This window comes from Arthrobotrys flagrans, assembly GCF_004000055.1.
Source record: "Arthrobotrys flagrans strain CBS H-5679 chromosome Unknown unitig_9, whole genome shotgun sequence".
NCBI lineage: Eukaryota > Fungi > Ascomycota > Orbiliomycetes > Orbiliales > Orbiliaceae > Arthrobotrys > Arthrobotrys flagrans.
Window position 1 is genome coordinate 673,949 of NW_027137551.1, and position 18,873 is coordinate 692,821.

The 18,873-nt window shown below is 47.0% G+C and overlaps 6 protein-coding genes across 6 annotated transcripts; 4 read left to right on the top strand and 2 right to left on the bottom strand.

Moving 5' to 3' along the window:
- Window positions 1-178: 178 nt before the first annotated feature.
- On the top strand, window positions 179-935 carry DFL_005564 (uncharacterized protein; the record flags this gene model as incomplete). The annotated part of the gene is made up of 2 exons (XM_067634841.1): window positions 179-241; window positions 552-935. The coding sequence occupies 2 exons, from the start codon at window positions 179-181 to the stop codon at window positions 933-935; spliced, it is 447 nt and encodes a 148-aa protein (XP_067489331.1).
- Window positions 936-1,680: 745 nt separating this feature from the next.
- Window positions 1,681-3,603, top strand: DFL_005565 (uncharacterized protein; the record flags this gene model as incomplete). The annotated part of the gene is made up of 1 exon (XM_067634842.1): window positions 1,681-3,603. One exon carries the CDS (start codon window positions 1,681-1,683, stop codon window positions 3,601-3,603), a length of 1,923 nt encoding a protein of 640 aa, XP_067489332.1.
- A 2,254-nt stretch (window positions 3,604-5,857) lies between these two features.
- On the bottom strand, window positions 5,858-10,350 carry DFL_005566 (uncharacterized protein; the record flags this gene model as incomplete). The annotated part of the gene is made up of 3 exons (XM_067634843.1): window positions 5,858-7,742; window positions 7,805-8,840; window positions 9,123-10,350. The coding sequence occupies 3 exons, from the start codon at window positions 10,348-10,350 to the stop codon at window positions 5,858-5,860; spliced, it is 4,149 nt and encodes a 1,382-aa protein (XP_067489333.1).
- A 3,570-nt stretch (window positions 10,351-13,920) lies between these two features.
- DFL_005567 (uncharacterized protein) lies at window positions 13,921-14,670 on the bottom strand (the record flags this gene model as incomplete). The annotated part of the gene is made up of 3 exons (XM_067634844.1): window positions 13,921-14,292; window positions 14,372-14,561; window positions 14,639-14,670. The coding sequence occupies 3 exons, from the start codon at window positions 14,668-14,670 to the stop codon at window positions 13,921-13,923; spliced, it is 594 nt and encodes a 197-aa protein (XP_067489334.1).
- A 101-nt stretch (window positions 14,671-14,771) lies between these two features.
- DFL_005568 (uncharacterized protein) lies at window positions 14,772-17,224 on the top strand (the record flags this gene model as incomplete). Its single annotated transcript, XM_067634845.1, has 7 exons — window positions 14,772-14,799; window positions 14,880-15,096; window positions 15,164-15,543; window positions 15,603-16,089; window positions 16,149-16,508; window positions 16,563-16,671; window positions 16,730-17,224. 7 exons carry the CDS (start codon window positions 14,772-14,774, stop codon window positions 17,222-17,224), a joined length of 2,076 nt encoding a protein of 691 aa, XP_067489335.1.
- Window positions 17,225-17,416: 192 nt separating this feature from the next.
- Window positions 17,417-18,838, top strand: DFL_005569 (uncharacterized protein; the record flags this gene model as incomplete). The annotated part of the gene is made up of 1 exon (XM_067634846.1): window positions 17,417-18,838. The coding sequence occupies one exon, from the start codon at window positions 17,417-17,419 to the stop codon at window positions 18,836-18,838; it is 1,422 nt and encodes a 473-aa protein (XP_067489336.1).
- Between the last annotated feature and the right edge of the window lie 35 nt (window positions 18,839-18,873).

An 18,873-nucleotide genomic window follows, 5' to 3' on the forward strand; every position in this document is an offset into this window, starting at 1 on the left:
GGGTTAATTACTTTGTCTACTTACATGCATTACCCTTAGGGTATCGTCATCCCTCTCATACAAGTAGTCTACCTTAAAAATACTCACCACCGTTCTATTTAGCTTCGCCTCGCTGCTCAATTGCGACCTTCAAAGTGTTTTCAAGTTAGAATCACGATTCTACCTACCCTCGCCCACCATGGGGCAAACATCTTACTCTAGGGAGATGTATGCTCCCCGTGAGCTTAACTTCAAGCCAACGGTCAGGTACGAAATTAACTTTGTCAGGGTCACAAATATTCAACAAAACACCGGTTCAGAAAGAACCTCCCGCCATCCAAGCAAGCGAAAGCCGCCAATGGGTAAACCCTTCATCCCACACGCCAAAACAGCCTCTTGGCAGCGGTGGACCATAACCAGTCCGCCAGATTCCAGGTGCGGGCTACATTACGTCTCAGAGAACTCCTAACAAGAAGCGATCTACTAGATGGCCGGGAATGTTCAGAACTGGCACGCCAGGCCGAACTTCTGATAAGTCCATCCCTCCATCGAATGCTGCTTTTGAGAATTAGAAGAAGGCGGTTGTCCCCGGTGAAGTCACGGATCCGGCCAATATTTCGATCAACATCCTTGCGGAAGACTACAAACATATGGTTTGTAATCCGAAGTGGGGTACGCCAAAGCCCTGGCGCCGAGGGTTGGAGCGTATGTTCGATGGGATTGCCCCGGATTCCTGTCAGAAGGAGTACATCAAGTACTATACACTTGGCTACAACGAGGGTGTCTGGCCAAGTGATACCCCGGGTCATCTTATGGAGCAGGCGTTCCTATTCGGAGTGATGGAGAAACAGTGGGACTTGGAGGTTGAAAACAGCCTCTACCGCTTCTACCATGGAATCTCCGAGGACGGTGCTCTCAAGGGAGTTCCTCACTGCCATTACGGAGTTCTCGATTAACGACCTTTTCCATTTAAAGTCTCCACTTTCGCTAAACGGCTAAGCGACCTCCCTGTCTGGGTTCTCAATATCAGACACCCTATAAGGCTTTCCAACTTATCTTTCCTTTCAATTTTTTTCTTTTTCTTTGATTTCCTAACATCCTGGCTTATTGGGTACTTGAATTCGGGAATTATTTATCCTTCATCTCATTCATTTCTTCTGAATAGGAATGAAGTCGGAAAAATCTATTTCTGTGTTTCTTTTTCTCTCGATTTCGTCACCGTCGCCTGATGTTTGAGATACTTCCTCTATTCTTCTACTCGTCCTACCAACTTCTTGAGCCTGTCTTTCTGTCATGCCTTGTCAAAAATTCATACTCATTAATTGAATATCGTCTTCCCAACTTTGTCTCCTCCCCTAGAGTTCTAGCTACTTGTGGATTGTGCTGTACTATGAGAGAAGGCTCTCCTGTGAATGCAATCAAGCTGCACTTTATGTTTAATGTTAATCTTGTGCCACCGGCCACCAGGAAACCCCGTCGGACGAAATTTGTTTCACACAGCGCACATATGTCGTAGTCCTTCTATCCACCCCTTTCAATATTTCTCTTGTTCCTAGTTCTTCTACCTCCACGAAAAACCTCATATCGATTACCTCCTCCTACGGTCGCTGTGATCATCGTCACCGACATTCCCTCATTGAATTCATCAAACCCCTATCTGCCACCACCTCATTCCACCCAAATACACTCCTCACCACAATTATGACCTCCAAATCCCATTGCAAACACGGAATCCCACGCGGCCTCCGCTGCAAACTCTGCGATCACTTCACCTGTTCTCTCCGCGCCCCTCCAACAGGCATGGACTTCCCGGAACTCCTCTTACCACCCTACCTCCCACCAAGAGATATCCAACCGCCGAATTACTTCAAATCAATGCCTTCGGAAAGAAAAGTTCCGACGGAAACTCTTCACAACATGGGCATTTTATGCCGTGACTACAGCGTTCGAATTGAAGCCGCGAATCGACTGGCCGAAAGAGAGGCTGCTGCCGGTCGGATTAGTACTACTCCCCGACGACGAATGAATTCGTTGAGTCGGTTTAAGATTTTGTCGCCTTTAGCGAAGTTGAGGATTGTTTCGCCGGAAGATAGTCCTAATGGAGTACCAAAAACGTCCAGTCGTAAAGTAAAATATGAGACAAAGTTGGTGTCCGAGGTATTCCAGCAAAAGTCACCAGGGGGAGTTCTCGACAAAGACTGGGAATCATCCGATAGCGATCAAGAAAACGAAAACCCAGAAGAACTCGAAAACCTCGAACAAAGCCAAAGTCCAAAGGCGAAGTATCCGCACATGCAAGCCGATAAAGCGCGTCAACAAAGCACTCACCTCCGAAAGATATGGGAAGAGAGCCAACTCGAAAAGCAGCGAGCCTTGGAAGAAAAAGAAAGGCAAAGACAAGAGGATGGAGCTAGAAGACTTGAGCTAGAGTTGGCAGCTCAAGAGCACGAGCGAAAACGGAAGTCTCTCGCAAGGCGCCGTGCAGAGAAAGCCAAAGCGGTCGAATCAGCTTCTAAGTCTCAGAATAGATCATCCGGCCAACATCGCGCCTCCCTTGCTAGACGGGTACCAAATCGACGGGTGTCTCGAGGTCTATTCCGACCCAGACTATCAATTAATCGATTTACTGCCCTGAAAATCAACCAGCGAACTGCAGCGCCAACCGGAACACCGCAGATACGCGGTACCCCAACATTCCAGGCTCTGAATCGCCGTATCTCTATTAGGCCTCAAACGGTCCAGAAACGAGCTCAAGCTCAAGCAGAAGGAATCGCAGCAGCGAGAGCACGCAAATTGGCCGATGCCACAGCCTTAGTGCAACAACGAAAGGCCGAGAGAATGGCCGCAGATCAGAGAAGAAAAGAAGAAGGAGAACGACGAGTACAAGAAGCTAGAAAGAAGGTAGAAGCTGAAAAGCGACGAAGTGCAGAAGCTAGACAAAGACAGCATGAAGCCTTCCTGGCACTCCACCGACGCAATAAAGCCAACCAAGTGCAAACACAATCCCTCACGTCCAAGGTTACACAAAAATATCTGGCCCTGGGAAACACCCCCCGAAAACTCTATGATTGGCAAACAAGAAGGAATTTAAAACAAGAGGATGCAAATAACCTCTTCACGCTAACTACCATAGGATATCCTCGAAACTTCTCGCTTCTCCCCCGACGTATGCAAGTTAATGATGATTTTGGAAGCTTGGAGAACGACATTTACCTCCCCAGGGTCCCTGATATCACAACGGAAGATCTCCGAATTTGGATACTAAACAGTGCCGATATTGATATTACTCAAGGAAGCTTCCAAGACCTAGAAGCATATATTGCCTTAGCCCCGCGCATGGGGGCAACGATTACACCGCCTTGGGCGGATAAAGCAAGACGCATGGCTTCAAAGTTGCCGGAACATCTATACTACGGCTGGAGGGTCTGCCACAACTACGGTTATTTCGGTTGGAAAGTTCCCAAAAGAACCACACGATACTTTCTACAAGCTCGCCGATTTGGAGAACTAGACCGAGAATGGGATGAGGCAATTGCAAGAAGCGAGGCTAAAACACAAGCATCTTTGGAGAAGATAGGAAAGCAAGAGAGCATTCCTATGGTTCGAATTGCTAGTGGGTATTAATTAAAACCCCATTCGGTTGCGCTATTTACTATGAAACTAGGGCCTTGACCGACTGTCCCTTCTCGATCAATAACCCACGTTTACATGAACTTGTACCTTTACTAAACTTCCTGTAAAATACCCCCCGTTTTGTATTTAGATCCAGCCCTAACGCTCTAATTTGTTTAAATTGATGATTTTAACTAGACTTCTCTACTCATCTTAAATATTATTAGGTTCTTCGACTTCAATGCCGTAGCTAGTTGCAAGTTGCCTTGTCGTTGAGCAACGCAAAAAAATGCAACAAATCATCTCATTGGTGCAAATCCATCCAGCGTCTACACCTGATTCGTCCCAGCATTCCCATCGATATCTAAAACCGGCGATCTCGCATATTAATTCCTGGAGTGTCCTAGCACAACACGTGCGCATGGTATTTTAGGGGGTTCAAACTGACGGAGAGCAATATAACTATCTTAAACTGAATCTACAAAATATAAAGAACCACATATGCATATATACGGATGTATAAGGATATCCACCGAACGAGACGAAAAAGGTAGGAGAACACTGAAAGGTAACAAGTTTAGACTCAGAGTTTGCCTCGCCCTCATCTTGCGGTTTGGAATAGGTGTAGTATATAGAAGGCTTATCGCTATTCGTAAAGATGGAATCGCATTCTCTCCCCAAGTTACCCACACTGCTGGCGATCTGGTCTCCGATTATCAGTATAGATTGGCGATTTTTTCTTGATAAAGCTGATATAGCTTCGATGTTAGTATTATTATCAATTTCCGTATCTCTTGCGTAGCAAGATCGTCACGAGATTTAAAAATGATACTTCTATTTACCCCGTTGGTGGCACATGCCTAGTTGACGGACGGGTGCACCATCAGCAATAGCGCCTTCGAACTCGAGGAAGCCGAACACCGGATCAACCGTAAATTGGCACGCGGCAGCACCGGTTATCGCCGACTCTACTCATGTTTGCTCAAGCGGCGACTGCAGCGAGGAATGGTTGGGAGTATACTGGGATTTTTCCCGGATCGCAATACCATCTTTATTGATTCATCGCGGAATGCTGGCGGGTATAATAACTTTGGATCGTGCACGTATTCGGGGGCTACGTCGGTTGAGAAGTTGGTTATTATATTAAACCTGATGATGCTGCTTGTTGTGATTTCAGGAGTTATTCGAACTCCCAGTAGTTTGGCTTGGGTTATGTTGACACTGATAGCTCTTGCATCTGGCATGGGGCTAAGGTTTAGGGACCACGCTAATTTCCTATTCCTTTTTAATTTTTGTGATTCCGATATAATTGAAGCCATGGCGCTAAACTTGTAGGGCGGGTTAGAACTAATATTAATGATAGCCTTTTACGCAGCTACAAAATAATGCACCGAGTCTGTGTGGGCGGGCAGCATGATCTAGGGAAATCTGGTGCCACATACTCCCTCACGCACATCTCTAAAATTAAATACCACGAGCTTACTACAATTAATGCTGTTACCGTTTTCTAAATTTAATACCAAACGTTGACTCAAACCGAAGATAATTATTATAAAGATTCCATTTCATTCATCCACCGCTCGATCGCTATAGGTATAAAATAGTTCTAATAGTAGTAGAATACACCTCTACCTCCCCCCTTCAACATGTGACATCCAGTAAAATACAACATCTATCTAAAAACCCCTCCATCCCTAATGAAGAGGGGCTACAGGAATCTCATCTCATTCCATCCAGATAAGAGGAAATCGTAGTACAGGGCACTGCTACTACAGAAGTTAAACTAAAAAAAGAAGAAAGAAAAACACAGATAATTTAAGGTTGAAAGCGAATCGTCTAGTAGGAACGCCGGGGAACAATGCAGATGGTCGTCGACAAGGATAATGAAAAAAGGGGAAAACAGCAAAGCTTAAGGGGATAGTATTGTGCCATGATATTAGTTTTTGTAATAGGGGCTCTTGCGATGAGGGGTGTAAAGTAAAAAGAGTAAACTCCACTAATAAAAAACGCCATCTTGTAGAATCGAAGCTGTGCGAAAAGGAAAATAAGCCCGGGTGAGTAAAAGAAACAGGATTAATAGTTTACAGCTGCGGAAAACGAAGTGATAAAGGAGGCCGAAGATTTTTGAAAATAGCGAGATGCGTAGTCCCACTTAGGTCGTAAGATTGCTGAGCATTAAAAAAAAGAAAAGACAGAAAGAGAGAGTCGCCGAGGTCGTTGAGTTCGTTATTTATACCAAACATATTGCAGCAGGCGAGCAGGGTATTTAGTACTCCATTTCACCGTTCCAATCGTTCGATGCACTTGCAGCCGCAGTATCAGCTGCCGAGCCAGAGCCACCAGCGTATCCAGGTCTCTTCTTGAACTTCTTGTGCTTCTTGTCGTGGCCCCTTCCACCATCGCCAGAGTCCTTCCCGTAGAGGTGTTGCCGTATCTGATCAGCTTGCTCGGATCCTCCTTGCCCTGGTGGGCCATCATGAGAATATTGACAGTCATCCTTCTTCAGGCAGTTACCAGCCTGCCAGAAAGCGCAAACACGTTTCCCACCGTGGCCACCGTCGCCTTTGTGTTTCTTGTATGGTGGCTGATCCTGGTAAGCGTGTTTCTTCTTCTTGCCAAACTTGGGCCAGCTACCCTTCCCTTCCTTGGGGCCGTTGTTTCCGTTGCTGTTGTTGCCATGGCCGTTGTCCTGATAAGCTTTTTCGGGCTGGGTTTGCTCAGGAGGCTGATAACCGTCGCTATCATCGTTCATCTTGACATCGTTAGTCTGCTGAGTCGTAATGTTGCGGAAATTCGGGAGTGTGTCGGCGATTGCTTGTCCGAATTGCGGGGCCGGAGCGGCCTGGGCTTGTTGAGGATTTTGAGCCATTGCCTGGTACATTGCCATCATTTCTAACGGATCCTGGCCAGGAAGAAGTGGCGGTGGGAATGGCATATTAAAAGGGAAAGCAGGAGCTTGGCCAACTTGTTGAGGCAGCATGAAGGGAAATGGAATACTGCCAAAAGGATTAGCTTGCGCCTGTTGTTGCTGTTGCTGTTGTGGTTGTGGTTGTGGCTGAATTTGCGGCTGTGGCTGCTGCTGCTGAACTAACTGTTGGAGAGCTTTGGCTATGTCGATCTGCGGTTGGGCCGGAGCTTGAGGCTGTGGGGTTTGGTTTTGAAGGCCAAAGAAAGCGAGAAGTGGGTTGCTTTGAAGTGGGTTGTTCTGTGCCGGCGTAGGAGTCGAGGCAGGCTGGGGGCCCTGGACGGCCGGAGTGGGGGCCGGAACGGCAGTGGAAGCAGGGGCCAATTTCTGTAGCTCGGCTAAGATAGATGCGAGTTGGTTTGCCTTGGGGGGCTCCTGTGGGGCAGGGGCCGGTTGAACAGCAGGGGCGCCGACTGACTGTCCTCCTCCGAGATTTGCGAAAATGCTAGTAAGATCTACTGGAGCGGTAGGAGGAGCAACTGGAGGCGGTGGTGGCATGAATGCTCGAGCCAAGTGTTTCCTCTGAGAGGCTTCGGCGAAGAGATAGTCAGCATCACGTCTCCAGTTAGGTGGCGGCAGAAGCAGAGGAGCATCCCAGGCTTCATTATTTGGTTGTTCTATCTCCGTGGCACTAGCAAGTTCAGAGGGATTTGGTGGAGCAGGGTTGGACATAGAGTAGTGAACAGCGAGGACGTTTCTTTCGCGTTCTTGTTGGATCTTGGCCTCCTGGCTTTCAGCACGCTGGTCGCCTATTCTCTTGAAGCAAAGGCCCCGAACATAATGCGGAGACCAATGCTCTACGCTGATGGGCGTAAGAATATCCCAATCCATCTCGAAGTCATCGTCAAAGTCGACATAGCCTTGGCTCTTCGTCTTACTCATAAAATCCTTCAGTGTTTGTGCCTCTTCCTTGAGATTAGCACGGATTTTAGCTTTCACCAAACCGGCGTCCATAGATCCCTCAACTTCCATGGGGTCAGCCTCATCCTCTCCTTCTGGAAGCTCTGTTTTGAAGATCCTGATTTCATTCAAGTCTTCATCGGGTTTCCATCGGACGGTCTTCTTCTTCTTGGCCGGGGGTGGTGGCTTCTCAGCAACCGTCGTACTCTTGGCGGCGGCGTTGGCGGCTTCTCGCTCCTTGAGCAGATCAAAGATTGACGTGAACCCACCAGGCTGGGGAGCGGCTCTATATGAAGTTAATTTCAGTAATCATAGATAAAAACAAGCTGTCAGACGAAGGATACATACGGGATAGGCTTGGGCTTCGCTGCCTTCTGAATATCGGCGAAGAAGCCTCCGCTTGATGACTTTGACTTAACAGCTGCTCCAGCAGTAGAAGGCTTTGATCCATCGGGAGCAATTGGGAGCTGGATCTTCGACTTGTCGGATGGTGGATTCGGGGCGACCCTCTTGCTAGGATGGTCCTTCTCCAGGAGCTCCGTCTTTCGCTTTCCAGTTTTGTTGTCTTCGTTGGCCAAGCTTGCAATCTTTGCAGCGTCCTTAAGGATGGCTTCACTGTCTGCTGACTTTGACGTCGCGGTTTGTTTTGTCGTGGTGACCTTGTCCTCGGTCTTAACATTCTCGGTTGAAGACTTAGAAGACCCAGGTTTAGATGCATCAGCCTTAGCCTTAGCCTCAGCCTTTTTAGCTTCAGCCTCCTGCTTAACAGTGAGTTTGGCGGCTCTGGATAGGATATGAGCACAGGCCTGTTTGACTTTCTCGTCTCTCGTGCCTTTGGAAAAGACGTTAAACACAGATCTAAGCTTGAACCTCTCAAGATGGTCCTCATCGAGTGCTAGCTTTTGATAAACCTGCAAGCCATGAAGTACAATGGCACTCATTTTATCTGCCTTCCAGGCATCAACTATCCATTTTCTGATTCTGGTGATGAAGATACTGGTGTTGGTCATCAAACGGAATAAATCATCAAAGCCATGATCGAATACTGTCTTCAGCCACGCGATAATTTTCTCGTTGCCATCAGGGTCATCTTCAGCGATTGCTTTCAATTCATCTCGACAGGTTATGAGAACTTTGGAAGCAGGAATATCATCGTCCTCGAGCACGTCTAACATACGGCTCTTCATTTGAGCGACTGGGTCCTTGGGTACCACCTTGATTGTCTTTATTTTGGACTTTGACTTTGGTTTTTTGGTGTTGGTTTCCAAAGCCGTTGCTGGGTCTGGAGAGTCGGTTGAGTTTGGTGATTTGGCGTTCAGAGAAGCGATGGGTTCATAAGATAGAGTAACAGGACCAGTGGGATCATACACGATCTCTTCGTTCACTATGTTCTTCATCAGAATGATTGATGCTTAAGAGAATTGAGTGAAAATAAATTTGGAAGAGAGCAGGAGAGAAAAAGTTTAGGTGTTTGTGTTGAGTGCAGTGGGGTACGGGTAATAGGATGACGTGAGGGGGAGCAGGAAAAGAGCAAGTGGAAGAGTATCAATTAGGGAGAAGGAGTATGAGAAGAGGATTCAGATGAATAGAGAGGGGAGAAGTGAAAGAAACAGCAACGACAGAATTCGAGAGGAAAAAAAAGGATGAAGGACGGGACAATACTTACTGTTGACGTCAAAGAGTATCAACCTCTCCATATCTATCATCATATGCGTTGACCCGTTGACCAACTTTGGCGACGCTACAACAGCAGCACTCTGCTGCTTCTTCTTCTTTGTCACCTTCGGCTTAGCATCACTATCACCAATTCCGTCGATGCTCAATGATCTTGGAGGTATCGTTTCAACTATATCATCAGAAGGTCCAATAGATATCATCTGCTGCCTGACACCCGGATTCTGTACTGGTTGCTGATTTACGGGCGTTTGACGAGCAGGTCCGGAAACCGAAACAGGGGATTGAGTCGGACCCGCTGTCGAGGGTGGGAATTGGCCTTGGACACCAAGATAGTGGTCCAGAGTATACAAATCATTGGCACCGGCTCTCCAGTCAGCAGCGTCCTGCGAATACATGCCGTTATCCTGCTTGCCTGGTGCATCGACAACCACACCGACACCAGCACCAGCGTTCATCCCAGCCTGTTGCTGTTGTTGCTGTCTGGTAAAGAGAGGAGAAATAGCCCTTTGTCCAACCGGGTCACCACCATTGCCATTGGACTGTATCACACGGTACCGAAAACCATCACCTCCCAGCATCGGGTCAGGTGAATTCGAAGTAAGCTGCCCTTGAAAGGGATTGGAAGGATGAGGAGGCCCCCCTCCAGCAGTAGCCATCATAGAAGGATCCTCAAATTGAGAGAAACTGAATTGAAGGTTGGCAGGATTATAAGCAGGGTTTACCGTCCCCTGAAGGTCTTGTAAGAGTTGGTGGTCTGGGGAATGCGATTGAAGCTGTGTTTGGTATGGATGAGAGGAGGTGGTGGTCAGGAGAGAGGAGTCTTCAATGTCCTCAAAGGTGGGGAATTGGAACTGGATTTCAGGCGTGCTATACGCTGGATTTACGCTTGCAGGTCGTCCAACCAGCATCTGCTGATCAGGACTGGCAACATAAAGAGACGGACTATACGACAGCTGCTTAGGAGCATTTTGTTGCAGATGTGCAGCAGGCATGCCCTGGTACTGTATCTGGTGAGGATGACTTTGTACGACTTGTGGAGGCATACTTTGCATCGTTGTCGATGCTGGCGGTACTGCCGGAGACCGCTGCGAAGAGCGAGTCGTCCGTCTAATCTGCTGTTGCTGCATGAGTTGTTGCTGTGCTGTGGTGGCTAGTGGTTGTTGTTGTTGTTGCTGTTGTTGTGGTGGTGTTGCTGAATAATGGTTTGGAGTGAACATGGCAGGCTGCATGTTCGTCCGTTTGATAATTTCCTATTCTGTGGATTTTTTTCCAACACGCGAAACGGTTTAGCTTCACATACGGGTGTACGCTGAAGAAAAAAGCAATTCCCTCGAGCCGGTTCCTCCCAGATCAAGAATATCGCTCGTTCGTTCTTCAAGTTGCTTCAAAGAAGACTGAAGCTGACAGAATTTGGTTCTTGGTTTCTTTGGGGCACGGGCGGGAATCTATAGCGTGCAATTATATATGGTACGGATATAGATGGATGGATGAATGCATTCCTTGTCTTCTTTCTTTTCTTTTCTTCTACTGTGCGATATCTTGAATTCGTACAGTAGGATTTCATATGGGAACGGTATGTATAACTGGGGGGCAAAAGAATTTACCTGAGGAAAAGCAGCGGCACCTTGACGGTTTACAAGCCAGCAAGGGAAACACAAGGTTAGGATAAAATGGTGGTCGTCGAGTAGATCGGCAGTCAAAAAAGGTGTGTGTGTGGACCTAAGCTGCCCTGTCCATTGGCAGAGACACCCCGAAAAAGTCAACCAAGCCGTCCTGCAAGTAGCGAAAAATGGTCTGTCTAGCTCTCTGTCTATGTGGAGCCAGCCTCTTGGATCACACATGTGGTCGTCGAGGGTACGAAAACTCCCTGTTCTTGCGCTGAACAGTACAATGGCGCAGTAGAATTAGATATAATACCTTATGAAAAAGAAGGAGCAAGTCTCGGCTCCCAGTCCAACTCTTCTCAAATCTTTTTTCTTTAGTTCGTAGAGAAACTTATTTGCTGGTTTATTCCGGCGAAGACGCCTTCCAGGCCCAAAGCGCCAACCAACAAACGATATGGCCCAGGCTGGGTGTTCAGATAATGATGGTTCTATAATGTGGAACGGTCGGATCGTTTTGTCATCTTCTCCTCCAAGGTCCGACTTCTTAATGCTGTCTCTTCTAGACCTTTCTGTATATATGTTTTAGTAGGATGCAGTAGTGTGCTCCAGCGATTCTTTCTCTCTTCTCAAATTTTTGGTGAATCAAGAATCCCGGGAGTTCGTCAGACGCAAGGAAAATTTTGGCCCACGTCTACGAACCTTTAATTCACGTAGTAGTTGTTCTTTCTCTCGTGTCTTTTCGACCAGCAAAAGGAACGCCGGCTGTCAGTTCTCTGACACTCAACTATTTTCTTCGTAAAAAACACAAGGATATTACTTAACACAGATATATAATCTGGGTAAATAATATAATTCCTCGTAGATGTTCTCTCTAGAAAGAAACAAGATGGTAATAACAGCCTACTGCGATTACAAGCAAGTTCCTTTGTTCTTCTCTGTTTCCAGCTGGGCAGGAAACCTGTCCGCACAGGTTTTGTTTTAAAAAACCAGCGGAACGAGCAAGTTCTTTTCTTTGGTCAGAAGACGACTCTCCTCTTCCAGAGTCAAAGTCTGTCTCTGGGTTCTTCAGGTATCACGAAATAGTAAGATTTTGCGGCAAGATGAAAAAGAAGGCAAAAGAGTAAACTGCGCGAAGGTTGAAGTCGCGTTTGGAAAAAGGGAGAAGGATGAAAAAGACAGAGTAGTGTGACGTGATCTCTTGTTTTTTTTGGTCGGTGATTTCAGGGCATTGCCGATGACACGAATAAAAAAATGCTCGCTTTCAAGGGTTAGTGGTCTTTTAACGAACAAAAAGAAAGTGAAAAAAAGACTCTATCGATCCGCTCTTCTTCTTCGTTATTCCCCTCGTGTTTTTCGTGATTTCTCTAGTTGTTATGTGTATCGGACGAGGGAGAGTGGCGATGATGATGATGATGATGATGATGATGATGGGGGAGAGAAGGAGGGTTCTAGTTTGAACAACTGACAGTGGTGGTTTTCCCACAACTTTTGTTTGACGGAGAAAAGAAGAAGAAAAGGTAAGGAGAAGCGGGTGACGAGTTTCGGGCGAGGGGTTGTTTAGCTTAAAATGACAGGATTTCCCAGCAGGACGAATCTGTGCTTGCTTTTTCTTTGCCACTAAAGCCTTTGGCGGCAGTCACTCAACTTTCAATGTGACCTGCAGCTCTTGGCGCTGCCCGCTCCAATTTTGGCAATCCACGCAAGTTCCCGCCTCGAAGGCCAGAACGCCATGAAGTATCTTTTGCTCTGGTTTTCGATTGTCGAATATCACGACTTATAAGATCAAATTCTCTTGTTTTATCGAGTTTTACCTTACAAGCAGTTAATCAGATCTCCATCTAACAAAGCTTCTACTGTCTTGACACATTTCAACATGCATGTCACTCAACGCACAAACATTGTTGCATTTTGTGGATTAATCCGCGTTGTTTCACAGTCATCATGACGACAGGGCGAGAAGTCTGCCCGGGAGCGGGTTACGCGTGCTCCCTCTCCGGGTAAATTACCGTCCATACCCGGAGTCGAATTCATAGTTTCATTTATCATTGTTCGAACACATAAAATCACTCGTGTCATCGTATGGCACCGAGACTTAGCATCGTATCACTTGTGCCTCTATTTCCGACCCGGATCCGCATGGTTATCCTTGTTGTTTTTTTTTTATTTTTATTTTTTTGATGCTCTGTCGACACGTGGGATGAAGGGATATAAACAACCTTACTGTCGATTTATTTTAATCTTTTCTAAGATTTTCTAGTTGTGAAATTGTCACAATTGGGGAATTAACATTTGATAGCATATTGAACCTCATATTGTCGATTCGCGAATTCGATGCGAATAAAAGTAACAGTAAGGAATGCTGCCTAAGATCTTTAAATTCGACAACACTACGTCTGGATGGATTGAGACAGCTTGTGGTCGTCAGATTGATAATAGTATCGAAAGTTCAAGGGCTATTATAATGGAATTCCGTAAATTTATAGATTTTATCGCTGCCGTTTATGATTGATAGAGACTGTTACTGAAGGTTATATTCTACCCTGGCAGGCAAGGCGGTGTGATTTCACCAAGAAACTTTTGCGTTGCTAATTTCACCTCGATATATATATTGTCCAAGTTTCAAGATTTAAGCACAAAGTTAGATACATACCGGTCTAACAAGCCAGGTACTGGTAAGAATTTATGGCAGTTCTATGACAATATGTTATAATCAAAACGAACGAAAAGCCCCAAAGCGTAGACAAAGCTTGGTTTCGGTGTCAGACAACGCCGTCATTTAAAGGACACCACCTCTGATAATTTTCAATTTATGTCCTAGTCTCGAGGCCAGTTTGTCTCCCAACCAGGAACATCCTCCTTAGATTCTTCCAGAATCAACATTCTTCTTCCACCCCATCCTTGTAGCAAATATACCAACTATCCTTCACACCCCCTTCCTCGAGAAATCAGGGAAGTACCACGTGAAATTCAGTGGTAAGTTTCGAAGACTCTTGATTCTCAGATATAAGTCATAAGCTCACTTCGGTTGAGGATATTACCTCGCGTTCAACCGGATTAAACAAGCATCTACTTCCCTACAATCACCATGGCTACCAACCAGAAAAAGAAACCAACCCTTGGGCCAAACACCCCTTTGGCCCATACGACCTCTTCGAATGCTACGGATCTCGTCATCGCAAGCAATCATTCGGTCGCTTGCTTATCGAGGCCGGCGAGAAGATCTCCATCTTGGAAGAAGAGACCCACAACCAGAAGGTCAGAATCAGATCTCTCCAGAGCCTTCTTGGGTTCGCCTTCGCCCGCATCGAAAAGTTGGAGGGCTTCATCCGCTTGGTTCCCCGAGACATGCTTGACGACCCTGAAGTCGGAGAAGTCTATGACAAGATTTGGGGACCATGGGATGTTGCGCATGGATTCAAGAACCGTAATAGGCTCACTGTTCCAAACTTGTTCCAACGCGGTGAAGGCAGTGAGACCAGCGAGGGTCAGGAAAACCAGCAACCTTGTGACCACAACTGAGTGTTCTTCATGACTATCAAGACTGTACACCTCTACCTATTAATATTTCAAACAAAACCGTGGAGTATTCCGGTTCACTTCTCGTCAAGTACCTCTTGAGACTTCAATGGCCTACCCTAGAGAAATCAATTCTTGAAATCCAATTTCCCTCTATAGTGCATTTGCCTTTTTCTCCATCGTTCCCACCCTGGTGCAGCTTTAGCCTCAAATCCAGTGCAGCTTCGCGTTCGTACTTTTGGCTTCGTGTTGCTTCGAAATGGTGTATGGTGTTGTATGTGTGGTATTCTGCGGCCAGATCTTGAATCCTAGAGTAGTAATAGCATATTATCAAACGCCCCCAACGACGTCACCCCAACACATCGGGGGCTTCGTAAACACCGACTGAAGACACGTTGAACCAGCTCTTCTCAGCATGTATAAGTGCGCCTGCTCGAACGACCCTCCACAGCTTCAATTCAGCTTCAAACCACTAGTACCAAAATCTACACCTTTGATCCCTTAGGAATCTCACAGCAATGGCGACGCTGCGGGACCGACAAGTTGGTGGGATCCATTTCCTTTGGAATGCTGCTGTTGTTTCTTCGCGCGACTCCCTGTGCTAATGTTCCAACTTTGGTGAATAGCTTCCATCGAGAAAGTCCTCAACCTCAACACCGATAAACCCAAGCAAAATCTAGACGATCCGACCGGTGGTACCTCTTTTGTATCGGCTGCACCTCTAGTAGACGAGGAAGGCGACCCGTTATGGAAGGTCCTGGTGTTCGATAACCTAGGGAGGGATGTCATCAGTTCTGTCTTGCGCGTGAATGATCTACGGGCAAACGGGGTGACAATTCATCTGTACGATCTTGTTATTGGCTTTTGGGGGGTTCATGTTGCTCGGGTGGCTCATATGCATGGTGCACAGGAATCTCAATTCGCAGCGACACCCTATTCCCGACGTCCCAGCGATCTACATCGTCGAGCCGACATCCGAAAACATCAAGCTGATTACGAAGGACTTACAAGCGAAGCTATACGAGACCTCGTACATAAATTTCACATCATCGATACCCAGAGCGTTGTTGGAGGAATTCGCTGCCATAACCGCCCAGACACAGACGAGTTCCCAAATTGCACAGGTTTATGATCAGTATCTGAACTTTGTGGTCTCAGAACCAGATCTGTTCAGTTTGCACCTTAGCGATGTCTACTATACGATGAATAGTAGCAAGTCCTCGGACACGGTGATTGATGCGACGGTAGATAAGATTGTTGCAGGGTTGTTCTCGGTCGTTGTCACGATGGGTAAGGAGATCAGCTCAGTTACTTGGGGTCGATAGACTAACATGGGTTTTCTGCGAAAGGTGTGATACCAATTATCAGATGTCCCAAAGGAAATGCCGCAGAAATTATCGCCCAGAAACTGGATCGAAAACTCCGCGACCATATCCTCAATAACAAGGAAAACCTCTTCACCGCACCTCAGTCAGGCCCATCTTCGACATATCCACCCCATCCTAGCCAAGCCGCTCAAAGACCCGTTCTCATTATTCTTGACAGAAACGTTGATCTTGTCCCCATGTTGTCGCATTCATGGACTTATCAAGCATTGGTACATGATGTTTTAAATATGAGGTTAAATCGTATCACTGTTGAGACGGTGGAAGACGAAGGGAAAACTTCGAAAAAGGCTTACGATTTAACGAGCAATGATTTCTTCTGGGCGCGAAATGCTGGTGTACCATTTCCACAGGTCGCAGAAGATATTGATAACGAATTAACGAGGTATAAGGAGGATGCTGCGGATATCACACGGAAAACCGGGGCTAATAGTTTGGAAGACATATCAACGTATGTATACAAATTGCGCATCTCCAAGCACGGAATGGATCATATTAACTCCATGATAGCGATGCAAGCGCAAGCGCACAGCATTTGAAGGCGGCGATCACCCTCCTGCCCGAACTAAGAGAACGAAAGGCTCTTCTGGACATGCATATGAACATTGCTACCGCACTGTTAAAGGGTATCAAAGACCGCCAACTAGATAACTTCTTCCAGGCAGAAGAAAACATCACAAAGCAAACGAAAGCACAATTACTAGAGGTCATCAATGACCCAGAACGAAAGAATCCAGGTGATAAGTTGCGATTGTTTGCAATTTGGTATTTAAGTTCGGAGCAAGACGTCACACGTGGCGATATGGCGGAGTACGAAGCTGCATTGGCGAAGGCTGGGTGTGAACTAGAACCCTTGGCGTATCTAAAGAAGTAAGATATATTTTCCTGGCCGTCCTAAGGGAATAAAGCTAACGACTTGCGCAGGGTTCGAGAGATCACACGAATGACAATGATGGCTTCCGCACCAAGCCAACCGGCACAGTCAAGCGCTAGCGGAGAGCTCTTCCGCGGCTTCACTTCAATAAGTAATAGAGTGAGTATCCCGTGGTGTGCTACTATCGGAAATTTAGTATTGACATTTACTCGCGCAGCTCACGGATAAATTCAGGGACGGTGCCCTCTCGGGTGGATTCGAGAATTTGATATCCAATGTCAAGAACTTCCTGCCCGTCAATAAGGACCTTACGATAACTAAAATTGTCGAATCGATTATGGACCCGGCAGGCGCTTCATCGTCGGCTATAGCAAAGACCGAGGACTACCTGTATTTCGATCCCAGATCAAGCTCCGCAAGATCAGGAAGGGCCCCCGGAGCCCCAGCACCTGGAACTGCCGCGACATTTGGACAGAGAAGGCAAGGGTTCACAGACGCAATTGTCTTTACCGTCGGCGGTGGCAACATGGAAGAATTCGGCAACTTGGTCGAATGGTCCAAGCGGAACCAAACCCAAGGAGGTGGTGGTGGCCTTGTAGGAGGCGGTGGAGGTTCGGCAGTTAAGAGAAGGGTTGTATATGGTAGCACGGACCTAATGAACGCAGATGCCTTTGTAAATGGTGATTTGAAGAGACTTGGTGCCGAAGGTTAAGATGAATAAACTCCGGGTAGATGCTATTTTGAATAGAAAGATGTGGATATCGATCCCTCATCGCGTAATATTACTCCTTAGCCAGCTTTTAGCTTGAATTGAATCTTTCCTCAAAATTTTGTGTTGATTGGTGAAGAATCCAACATCCAATTTCAAGCCAACCAAGAGTTGACCTCGACAGCTACACCACCGATGCAGCTCGCCACTCGAAGACCAGCGGCGAAGGCGCTGTGTCTTCTCTGCTCCTTTCGGGGCGTTCATTCGTCGACACGGAGCCTGTCGTTGCGATCTCTTCCGAGGCCAATTGCGCGAAGACCGATTCCACCAGGACTTCACCCGTTAGTCCAGACCCTTCGGCACAAGTCCTCAACGACCCAGGCAGACGCGCCGCCGCCAACATCACTGTATTCTCCAGATGACACCAAGTCATACGACAGACTATTCAATGCTATAAACGAAAAGTTGTTCGCACAGACCGTTGGCGATAGTCCGAAGGTCCCTCGTGAAACGGAGGTGGTTCTGGCCTTCAAGGCGCTTCAACGACTTGCTACGAATTATTCCGTTCCCAGACCGCAAGCCGCCAAAGTCCCCAAGGGGAACCCCAATCTTAACGATGCTATACTCTCGCTCGCGGGCTCTCCGGGCGCCAATGCTGCTCCGAGTACCAACAAGGACTCGCCGACGGAGCCAGTCCCGCAATCCCAAGATACGATCGAGGCTGAGAAAGAAGCCAGGTTGAATGGACCGGTGCACCCTCTGATGGACATGGCGTATCACATAGCTATTCACCCATACGTCTTCATCTCCCCGAAGATTCTAACCGAATACGTCAAACTGGCTTCGATCCTCAAAGACCCTTCTACCCTGCCGTCAGTATTCAAACTCTACGCCAACAAAGCCACCGTCTACGACCCTTCCAAGCCTGCCAGTAAACCCAATCCCAACGCCGCCAAGAACGCAATATCATTCCAAACCGCCAAGAAAGCTTTACAAGTCGCCATTGCGGCGAAAAACATGCCTCTAGCGCTCGATATAATAGACAACAGCATGTCCACGACAGCATGGTGTAGACATAAACTATACACAAGGCTATTACCATTCGGTGGTGCGGCAGGCGCGATCCCTATATGCTTATGGAAACTCTCGGATTGGCTTGCACAGTTCCAGGAACAGTGGTTGCACGATAAAGCTATGGCATATGCATTCATTGGGTTTATGACGTACTACATTTGCACGGGAAGTTTGGGGATGATTGCACTGTTAACGTGGAATGACCATATGATCAGAGTTAATTGGATTCCTGGGGTATATATGAGAGAAAGATGGTTTATGGAGGAGCAAAGGGCGTTGACGGATCGAGTGGCGATGGCGTGGGGGTATCAAGAGCCGCAGAAAAGAGGATTGGAAAGCGGATGGGAGTGGGAAATGTTGAGGCATTGGGCGGGGGTTAGGGGGATGATTATCGACAGTTCGGACATGGTCGAAGGGAGAGAAATGACGGCAGAGAAGGAAGCTGAGAGGTTGGCGGCGCAGGAGAGTTTACTGGGTAGGTTGAAGCTGAAGCTTGCCAAGCCAAAAGATGCATCAAAACCGAAGAGGCTGTTCGAGCCGTAAATACTTTACGGTATCTGTATATATATGCGTGTAAA